The sequence below is a fragment of the Fukomys damarensis genome, unplaced genomic scaffold, assembly GCF_012274545.1.
Source record: "Fukomys damarensis isolate Sample0158 unplaced genomic scaffold, DMR_v1.0_HiC HiC_scaffold_23, whole genome shotgun sequence".
Taxonomy (NCBI): Eukaryota; Metazoa; Chordata; class Mammalia; order Rodentia; family Bathyergidae; genus Fukomys; species Fukomys damarensis.
Window position 1 is genome coordinate 34,405,948 of NW_022900935.1, and position 11,052 is coordinate 34,416,999.

The window sequence follows — 11,052 nt, forward strand, 5'->3', positions numbered from 1 at the left end:
CTGAGGCCCGTATGCACACAGGTGCTACGCAGGGGAGGGCTCGGGAGGGGGAGCACAGACAGGTCTGGTGGCTGCTCTTCCAACCTGCTGCTCCCCGACTATGTACACCCAAGGGTCTGCCTTACTGGGATTGACTTGTTTGTCTGACATTTTCCCCCTCACTTGAGGGCAGAGACCTTGTCTTTCATCTGCAGTGATCTGTCAAGGGCTGGTGCTTTGAAATTCAGTTACTTACGTAGCCGGTTTAATAGCAAAAACAAACTACCTCTTAGCTTCATGACTCTGATGGGTTGATTTGTGTATTTTTATTTGCTTGAGGAGTCAGTGTATTAGATATGAACAAGCCTGTGCTTTGAAGTCACAACTGACTGGTACTTTCTAGTCATGTGATGCCGAGAAAGTGATGCAACCTTTGTGAATCTTAATTTAGCCTCTGTATACTAGAGGCAATGAATTGTCTAAATCTAAAATTAAATTACACACATGCAATCTCAATCTCATTACATTTGTCTGGTACACAGTAGACACTCATTCTCTTGTAGTTATTTTTCTTTTCTACGAATGAATTTTAGTAGTGAATATTACTGTATTTCTACCTTCTTATTGATTCCAAAAAATCTTGATTGTACCACCACATGTCGAAGAAGGCAGGTGTGATTTGTGCTTGCCTGCTCGTGGCTGGGTTTCAAAGCACAATCCTGTCCTCTATTCCGTCTTAGGTGGTGGTGCCGCTGGTGGGGGCACCGGGCGGTAGCCACACAGTGTGATGGCACATGGCAAGGACATTGCAGAGTGCTCTGTGAGCTCGGGTGGGGTTTGCAGTGCAGACAGAGGTGGTCAAGAGAGGCTTCCAGAAGGAGTGAGGTCTAGGCTGGAACGCAAAGCCCAGAAGCTGAACAGGAATAGGAGGCAGATGTGGCACGTGGCGTGAGGATAGCAGAGAAGAGCAGCCCAGTGGAGGAGTTGGCTGGGCCGAAGCTGAGGGGCAGACGATCAAAAGGAAGCTCATTGTGGCTACAGAGAAGAGTGCGGGATGGAGAGTCGGGGAGATGGAAGCAGGGGCACTGGGAAGGAAGTTTACAAATTTGGGAAGTTTACAAATCTGAGTTGCAGCCAACACTTTGGTGCACAAAGGACAGCAGAACCTCTGCACAATGATGCACTAACAAAGCGCAGTGATCACTTAGATGGCACCGTACTTGTGGTCCTGAAAAGCCTAGGTAACCATCCGCCCATGCTTTGTACTTCCAAAGGGTCATTCTTCTTGGAAGGCAGAGTCAGGACAGGGCTAGGAGCTGCAAAAACCTCTGCAAATTAGGTTGTAAAGCCCTCAATACAATAAAGGACACTGATGGCAAACCTACAGACAACGTCATGCTATACTGGGAAAAGCTGTGAATGTTTCTTTTCATATCCAGAACAGAACAGAATATCCATATTCACTAATCCAATTCAACATGCCGCTGGAAGTCTTAGCCAGAGCAATTAGGCAAAAGAGAGCTAAGAGGCATCCAAACTGGGAGGAAACCAAACTACCTCTGATGGCAGACAACACAGTCTTACATGTAAAAAAAAACCCTAAGGACTACCAAAAATCTGGGGAAATGGATAGGAAAAAATTCAGTGAGGTTATAGGATACAAAGTCACCATACAAAAGAATCAGTAGCACTTTGTACAAAAATCAGTAATAAACAAGCTGAAAGGAAATTTAAAGAACAAATTCATAATATCCACAATAAAATGCCTAGAAATAAAAGCCAAGTCAGTAAAAAAAAATCTCCATAATAAAAATCATTAAAGGACACAGAAAAATTAAAATTACAAGAGTATGCAAAACACTCTGTGTTCATTCATAATGATATGAATAATAAGAATTAATATTGTGAAAAAAAGAATTAATATTGTGAAAATGGCCATATTACCCAAAGCCATTTATAGATTCTATGTAATCCCCATCAAAATGCCAAAAGCATTCTTCACAGAACTAGAAAAACACAAGCATAGAATTCATACAGAACCACAGAAGACTCAGAATCAGCACAGCAATCCAAAGCAAAAAGAACAAAACTAAACTGAGCGAAGTGGCCTATGCCTATAACCCCAGCTACTCAGCAGGATAGGGCAGGAGTATTGCAAGCTCCAGTCCAGCCTGGAAGACTTACAGAGAAAATAAAACTAAACATGTGCCAGAGACATAGCTTAGTGGTAGAATATTTGGTTAGCATGCACCAGGTCCTAGGTTCAGTTTATACTGGGAAAACAACAACAAGAACAATCAAAAAGAACAAAGCCAGAGGCATTATAGTATTTGGCTTTCTAACCCATCTAAAGCATACTACAAAATTGTAGTAATCAAAACAGTACAGGGTTGGCATAAACACCCACACATAAACCAAAGGAACAGAATAGAAAATCCAGAAATTGGTCTGCATAGTTACAGTCAATCAACTTTCGACCAAAGTACCAAGAGCATGCATTGGAGAAAGGACAAACTCTTTAACAAATGGTACTGGGAAAACTGGGTATGCACATCAGAAGGAGGAAATGAAATCAGACCCCGTAATGAACCAAAGACATAGACATAAGACCCAAAACTGTACAACTACTAGGGGCAGACCCTTGGAGACATTGGTGTAGAAAGATTGGGGAGGGGGAGACCTCAACAGTGCAGGAAACAAACAAAAAGCAGATGAAGGGCATTATATCAAGCTAAGAACCTTCTGCACCACAAAGGAAACCACGGATAGTGTTAGAGACAAACTACAAAAGGGACAAATACTTGCAAATTACTCATTTCAAAAAAAAAAGAGAATAATCTGAATACATAAGGAACTCAAACAGCAAAACAACAACAGAAAAATAAAAACCAAAAGCCAAGTAATCTGGTTGTAAAATGGGCAGATGATCTGTGTAGATATTTCTCTACTGGTGACAGACAAATGGCATTGATGCAGGGAAGTGTGCACTGTGGGAAACTGGGTAGAGGCTCCTCAGAGAACCAGCAAGCCTAACTACCATGTGATTCAGCAGTCCCAACACTGAGTGCACATACAGCCTAGGAAATGAAGTCATTGCATTAAGGAGATTCCATCATACCATGCTTATTACAGCCCTATTCACCCAGCAAAGATACCAAATGAACCAAAGTGTCCATCAGCAGGTGAATGGATTAAAAAAATGGTGTTGCTGGGCGTGGTGGCACAGGCTTGTAATCCTAGCACTTCAGAGGCTGATGCAAGAGGATCATTGCAAGCTCCAGGCCAGCCTCCGTTACATAGTGAGCTCAAGGCCAGCCTTAAGTACAGAGCGAGACCCGTGTCTCCAAGAAAACAAACAAACAAACAACGAAAGGTAGCGCAAATAACGATGGGATATTATTCAACAGTGCAAATAATGAAATCCTTTCATTCATAGCAGCATGGACAGAAGGGGAAGACGTCATGGTAAGTGAAATAAGACAGACACAGAAAGACAAACTGCATGTTCTCACTTGTAAGTGGAAGCAAATATATAGACACAGAGAGAAAAATAGAGGTTACTAAGGGTCAGGAAGGTGGAGGGATAAAGAGGGGGTGGAGATGGACAGCCAAACACAGTTGGAGATGGGGAAGTGGCTCTAATCCTCTATAGCGCAAATGGCGTAAGTATAGGCAACAATGACTTACAAAGTTTAGGATAACCGGGGGAGAAGAGTTTGTAGATTCCTAATGCATCAACATATAGAAATGATCATATCTAAGGGGGCAGGCATGCTAATTACTCTGCTTTTCATTATATACATGTATCACGTTAGAGTGCTATACTCCAGAAATAAGTACAAATATGAAATGACAATTAGAAATAAAAATAAAATAAGACACACATGCACACACTCACACACACACTGCCAGAAGACTAATGCGGACTCCCAAGGCAAAGTGGGTGTGGAGAGTGTGGAATGTCGGAGCAGCAGCATCCTCAGTCTGGCGAGGCATCTTGGGAGCCCAGCCAGTGACCTTGCAACAGGACTCTGCCTGGCTGAGGTGTCACAGCGGCAACCCTGGAGCTAGGAACTCAGGCCGGCTGGCTCTTGCTGAGACTCGCTGGTTTATGATGCCGATGAAGCAATTATCCAGATAATCAGATCAATGCTGCTAACTTCAGCAAGAACACCGACTCAGGGAGCTGAATGATTCTGCTTGGCTCTGCCCATTGATCCAATTAACTGTGTAATTGTCCTGTGCCTACTTCCACATCCTCTTTAGAGTCTGAGCCCTGACAGCTCTGGCTTCCTGAGAAGCAGGGAAACAGCAACTACTCTCCTTCCCTACACACAGCCATAGCTCTGGGAGCCAGAATCCTGGGTCAGCTCTGCCCTGACATGGGGGTGGGGGTGGGGGCAAAGGACAGACATAGAGGAACTGCGAGGTTTTATCAGCAGAACACTAGACACGGAGCAAATGACTTGAGTTCAAGGCTTGCCCGTGCTCCTGGGGGACCCTGAGAAGTCACTCACCTACTCTGAGTTTCTGGTTACCAATCTGTCCAGCAGAATATTTAATAGTAATCCTCCTCCCTTCTTTACAGAGAAGTCTGAAAATGGAACGAGCTCAAACAGCAATAGTCATGAGGCACATTTTATGTGCTGGAAATAGTCCTGCATGCTTAAGACACAGAATATACATTTCCGTGTTTAATAAACACCGTTGTGGTAATGCCAGGACATAGGGACATCAGGAAAGGTTCTCTGAAGAGGGATCCTTGAGAAGAATTTTAAATCTTTTTCTTTTTTTGGTACTGGGGATCAAACTTGGGTCCTTGCGCTTGCAAGGCAGGCGGCAGAACCACTGAGCTAAATCCCCAGGCCAAGAATTTTAAATCTTGAATAGCAGGTAGCCAGTGAAGGAAGAGAGCACTGCTGGTTGAGGAAGCAGCAGGGACGGAGGCACAGGGAGAGTGAAATGGCTGGAAGGGCAGCAGTGCTTGGGTGCTGCTTTGGGGTCATTTTCTGAAGATGCAGAGTCTGGCCTGGTCGTCAAGATGGGCTAGACCTTGAATGGCTTCAAGCCAGGGACACACAGGTCAGACTTAATGTTGGGGTAGGTTGCCTCGGCTGCACTGTAAGGGATGGATGGAAAAAGTAGGGTGGTGGCAGGAAGTCTACTAGGAAGCTGCAAGGACAGATGCCCTCAACAACCCTGAAAGGCCAAGGGAAGGGTGTGAGTGCCGCTTGCAAACAGAGGAAAAGGATTCCTCAGCTAAGAAACCAGTATTCATTGGGGCCTATTGTTCACCGGGCACTGTGGGCAACTCCCCAGCCCATCTTGCCAAGGACCGGGACTCCAGGAAGCCTGGAGCTCTTCCAGGCCTGGGTTCTTACCCTTTTCTTCTGGCAGGGGTCACATGCAGTCCAGGAGGACCAGCTGGACAGTTCACAGTCGATGGGCGTAGGGGCACCGTCCACACTTCGCACCTGTCTGCTCTTAGCCAGGCTCCTGTTGGCTGCCCTTGACTCAAGGAAAATGGGTTTTTCACCTCTAAAAAGTTATCATGAAAGGAGAGTCAAGGAGTAGAAGGAGATTCCATACTCTTTCAATTGTCTGTCCATCCACCCAGTACATCTGTACTTGCTCACTCGTGTAAGGTGATTAGTTTATGGACTTAGTACAGGTCAATTCATCCAACAAATATTTATTGAACATCCAGTAAGTACCCAACATTTTGGTTTGCTGTGGTCAAAGGAGTATTGAAAACCATTCATAGTAATTGGAGGATCTTGGTTATTTGTTCAGCTTGTATGATGGGGTTCATCAGACTTTCTTTAGAAGGCTATTTCTGGGATTAAAAATGACAGTGTACAGTTCAATATTTTACAAAGTCTAAAGGGCTAGAGATGTGCAGGAATGCAGCTACACACATCATTCTCAGTGATTCACTCCCCAACTCTGGCTTCGGTTTCATCCTCTGGAAAAGGAGAACTTTGGACTGGCTGGCCTTTAAGGTGCCTTTATGTGTTCAGAGTCGGTGAAATACTTGCTGAGAACAAATGGCATTCAGGGTGTTGTGCTACAGGGGATACGCAGAAATATTAGATGCAGTTCTGCCTGAGGAATGCACAGTTCATCTTCAAGCGTGAGAAGAGAAACACGACTCACAGCCTAGCGCTGTGGGACTGTCTGCAGCAGGCAGGTTTGAAGCATGTAGGCCTTGAAGAAGAGCTGTTCTTGGGGACCAGGGCAGGCTGGGTAGGGGTCAGGAGCAGCAGTCCACAGGGTAGCAGGTAGGAGGCTGGGGCAGGAGTGTCGCTGAGCAGTGACCAGAGACAGGGGCCAGTGGGAGAGAGGGGATATGCTTAGGTGGAGGGAGAATGGCTGGGATAGAGGTGTGTTAGAGAACCGAAAGAGTTTAGGGAACTGCTAACTTCCAGTGAGCGCACGAGTGGTCAGGAACACAGGGATGAGGGGAGTTGTGTTGAGGAAGATGGCTGAGGCAGCCTGAGGTCCAGCTGCTCATAGCACATTCCCATGGATACACTCAGGACCTCATTCCTACACCAGTTTGGAACTCAGTTTGGAACCAGTTTCGAAGAGAGGTCTGTTCTAGAAATACGGATCCCATGATGAAAAGCCGCGGTGGAGGGTGAGACCATTCTGGCGAGGAAAAGCAGAGCATGCGCAATCCCTCAGGAGCATCAGCACCCCGTTGTCCAGGAGAGATGGGACCATAACAGACACTCCAGGGCACGGGGACTCCACGGAGGTGAGTTGGCCGGGGTGGAGGCAGCAGATAGTCGCATCTGCTGAGCAGTCAAGAGACAGGGGCTGACACAAGTCTAGAAGTTAAGGCATTGCTGCTTGCCTTGGGCTGCAGCAGGTCACAGTCAAATGCGTGAGCATGTCATTTACTCAGTTTCCCCACGTGTAATGTGATGAGTGTGCTGATTCTTTGCTTCTTCCTCCTGTGTGGACTACACTGCAATGTTGTAATTTGTGTTTCTTTTCAAGAAGAGGCATGATCTGCCAAGTGCCTGTGCTCTGTGTTTCCCCCACGCCACCACGTCTGATCCTTATCGTCATGCCAGAAGGCAACTACAGACAATGGGCATAGTTGGGATGGGAAGTGGCCCGGGGAGACAGAGGCCTGCCCAAGGTCACCATGTGGTACTCAGTGTGATGGGATCTGAGCTGAGGTTTGACTCCAGAGCTTGTTCTCTGCCCATTGCCCATGCTGGGTGGAAGGGCACTGGACCAGCACCCACTCCAGCAGTCCCTGCAGTCTCCCTAAGGCCTCCTTCATCTCTGTATATCAGATTGAGTCGTTAGCGAGAGTGTCACAGAATTTTTGCCATCTCAAATATAAAGGATGTCACTCCAGACAAGGTCATTAACAATATGTTCTCGCTTGGCAAAAGTCCTAAAAGGAGGATGATATTAACCATGGCGAAATCCATCTCCACGACTGCCCCAGAGACCAGCAAAAATCAATGGCCTAGTAAAGTTGGAGCTTTAACGAAAGGTCAAAGACTCTACTGGAAACCACAGGTGGATACTGTAAAGTGGTTGCTGGAGACGGAATGCTGCACTCCCGCGGGGGGACTTTGGAATGAGCTCCTATCTACTAATTTGCCCAGGTTGGACAAAACAATATTGTCTGTGATTTGGCTTCTCCTGAGTATGTATTTGACAGCTCTGCAGGGTACTCTCCTTCTATTTCGACTTCAAAACAGATGCACTGTGTTTTTTGCAATGATCAGCCCAACTCCTGGCCACAGTGGAGACTGAGTGGAGAAGTAATACACACAGCAACTATTAAGAGTCACAATTATTTTTCTCTCTGAGATTTGAAAGCCTGTTAATGGGCAAGATGATCACCCACAGAAAGAACCCAGCAAAAAGTTATAACTACCAGATCTCTCATTTTTGTGCCCAATTTTCATTATGGAGGTGGCAATATAATGAAGTAATCTGCTAAATAAATAGTGTGTTTGTAAATTACACTGGATAAGGCCACGTGGTTTATTAGTACTGCAAAATGCAAATCTAGAAGAAAGGCTAGCATTGAACTGCATCTTTAACTCTTGGGAATAGCATGGGGCCACATAAAGGATGGGTCGGATTGGGACCTTGGAAAACGATCCTTTCACCCTTTTAAAATTATGTAGAGACAAACCAAGACATCAGGATAGTTTGACAAACTGGCTTGGCTGCCGTCATTCAAAATCCTTTGTATGTTTTTAATATGCAAAAGTAAACATGCATAGAGAAGTAAAAAAAAAAAATAATAATAACGCACACCTTGTACCCAAACCTCATTGTCCGTTGTTAAACTTTGGGCACACTTGCTCCAAATCTTTTCTTTTTAATTAAAAAATCCCTATCTATATATAGTATTGCTCGTGTGTTTTCCCCACATTGTGCATTTTATTCTGCAACTTGCTTCTGCCAATCAACCCTGAATTTCTGAGGCCTCTCCATGTTGATATGTAAAGACACCTACATCATTCTTTTAAACCTGGATGCTTTATTCTAAGACATATATTGCATTTAATTGATTCTTCTTCATTTTGAGGGACAATTATATATTCCCGGTGTTTTGTAATTGCTAATAATGCTACGAAACACCTCGTGCAAGGCTGTGAATGTGTGCTGCTTGTACAGAAATTTGGCAGGGATGTACCTTTCCTGGGGGTGCACGGGATCCTGTCACCAGCATATATGACTTATTTCACGGGGCCCAGGTCTTCCCAGCTGTTTCTAACAGGCATCTCTGACCAAAATAAAGATGGATCCACCGAGTACGGCAGGATGAGTTCAGCAGTAAATTTCAAGCCATCAGCTTATATAGATGGAGTGCATCAATATATTTTGGCTTGCTGTAGAAATGCACTGACACAACAAGTTTCTTGTCACACACAATTTGTTAGGCAGCTGCATCCCTTTTGCAAACAGCAGCTTTCCTCTGTGTTCGAAGCGGCAGCTTCTGGGTGGCAGGTTTGCAATTGCTCTTCTCTCTGGCATTTGCTTTCAATTTTAAGCAACTGCTCCAGACAACAGAGACAGGGAATGTGCACGGAGGTCCAGGAAGCCAGGGGCATGGTGCGGTGGAAAGGGAACAGTGTGTGAACGAAGCAGTGGAAGGGGCAGACAGAGCACAGGGGCTCTGGGTCCCCACTCCACCCATCCAAAAGGAAGCTGGATGGGAAGCTGTATTCTGCTGTTAGTTACGTGAGTTTCTCTCTGAGCCTCAGTTTCCTCGTTTTTTCCACTGCAAACACTAGCAGCACCCTTGAATAGCTGTGAGAATGCGCCAGTGTGGGAGAGGAGGCACCGTGTGACCCAAGATAATCACTAGGTCTATGGCAGTGTGCCTTGATGACAAGGTAAATGAAAATGAAAACAGTTTTTTTTTTTTTTTTTGAAAGCTAAAGTGAGGGAGGTTTCAGCAGTTAGTGCTCCCAGAGCTACTGAACGTTCTCCTCTGTTGCTGTCTGAAGTGTAAATCCTCACTGTATTCAGATAGCTGCATAGGCATCACCGTTGAAGTCAGAACGTTAAACCTGGATTCAGGAAAGGACCGGAGGGGTACTAACCTGAGTGACTCTCTTCTCTCTCAAGATTAGTTTGCCTTCCACATAGAGTGAGGAAGAATGCACATCTCATGCCACAGCTGTGAGAATGGAGTGAGTTCTCCCAACCAACACTCTCCTACCCTCTGGAACCTCCACTCCCAAGTCCCAGTGAACCTACCAGTTGTGTTGCTGTTTCACTCCAAAGCTCTCATGGTTCCCCACTGCCTAGAGGATGAGGTTTCCAACCCATGGCTGGCATGGTGTCCTCCAGCCCTGCCCATGACCTGTCCCCGTCTACTGCTGCTCTGTATTTCTCATAGCTCCTACTGGCCTGGGCTCAAGGCTACTGAAATACACCCAGCACCTCAGGAACAACCAACAGGCTCTCTCACACTTCTTTGCATGCCTCTGCCCACCACACCCTTCACCCCTTTCTAGACCTCATGCCCAGTGGAGCTGGGCCCTCCCTTCTCGTGTCCCGTCTGCCCTGTGCCGTGCTGTCCAGTGTCACATGTAGAGCGTGCTCACACACTGGCCTTCTCCAGGAGACAGGAGCTGTGTCTTTCTCCTCCCTGTATCGCAGAGCCCACCTGGCAGGGGCACAGTGTTGCAGGTAGGACTATTGTTGTTCTCTTAAGCTCTCCATTCGCTGTACTCCACTTGCTTCTCTGTGCATGTGTAGTACACACAGAGAAGGCCTCAGCAGCCAGTTCCAGAGTCTTGATAATCCTATGAGTGAAAGCTCACAGTCCTGGTCTCAGGGCCCTGGTGCTCACCAGGTGCTGAACACTCAGTAGAACTCAGAGCAGAGGGTGTGTCCAGCGGGCCGCTTGGCGCTGCCCATGCTAAATGAGGGGTTGTGCTCATGATTTGAACTAAGTATAGGGAACCGCATTAGAAGTCTTTCTTCCCACAGGAACACTCACAAGGAGGTGAGGGGCACCGACCTGAGTGTGTCTGTGTCCCCTGCACCCTGAGAGCCCAAATGGCTAAGCCCCCAGTGTGTACTTCATTGGAGTCCAAGCTTGATCCCCCACCAAGATATTTTCTTTAGCTTGTTTTGCACCTTATTAATGGGGACTTAAAATGACGAAATAAGCTAGCATTGCTGTGAACATTTGGTAGTGGGAAGAAAGGGGAGAGGGAAGGAGGAGAAAGAGAAGAAGAAGAAGAAAAGAAAGCAGGTAGAAGAGGAAGGAAGGCAAGGGGAGGGAGAGAAGGAAGAAGAAGGAGGAGGAGGAAGAAAGGTGGAGGAAGAGGAGAGAGGAAAAGATGAAAGGAAAGAGAAGGAGGAAACAAAGTAGGAGGAGGAGGAAGAGAGACCCGGAGAACCCAAAGATTGGGGCTGCTGAGCAGGTGGAGTGCGTGGGTCACTCACATATTAAAACCATTCATGAATTGGGTCTTGGGTCTTCCCCCCACACACAATAGAACTTTTTTTTTTTTTTTTTTTTTTTTTTTTTTTTTTTTTATTTTGGTTTTTTCTTTTTTTTTTTTTTTTTTT

The 11,052-nt window shown here is 45.9% G+C and overlaps 1 protein-coding gene and 1 long non-coding RNA gene across 3 annotated transcripts in view; one reads left to right on the forward strand and one right to left on the reverse strand.

Annotated features, from left to right (window-relative positions):
• C8b (complement C8 beta chain) overlaps positions 1-11,052 on the reverse strand; it is a 38,003-nt gene that overhangs the window by 25,481 nt on the left and 1,470 nt on the right. Inside the window, exon 2 of the mRNA XM_010603633.2 lies at positions 5,361-5,517. Coding sequence (XP_010601935.1) covers positions 5,361-5,517 — 157 coding nt within the window. The remainder of the gene's footprint in view (positions 1-5,360; positions 5,518-11,052) is intronic.
• Positions 6,790-11,052, forward strand: part of LOC104847968 — a 47,141-nt gene continuing 42,878 nt past the window's right edge. For both annotated transcript variants that reach the window (XR_004518578.1, XR_776267.3), the window contains exon 1: positions 6,790-10,161. This is a non-coding gene — a long non-coding RNA (uncharacterized LOC104847968). The remainder of the gene's footprint in view (positions 10,162-11,052) is intronic.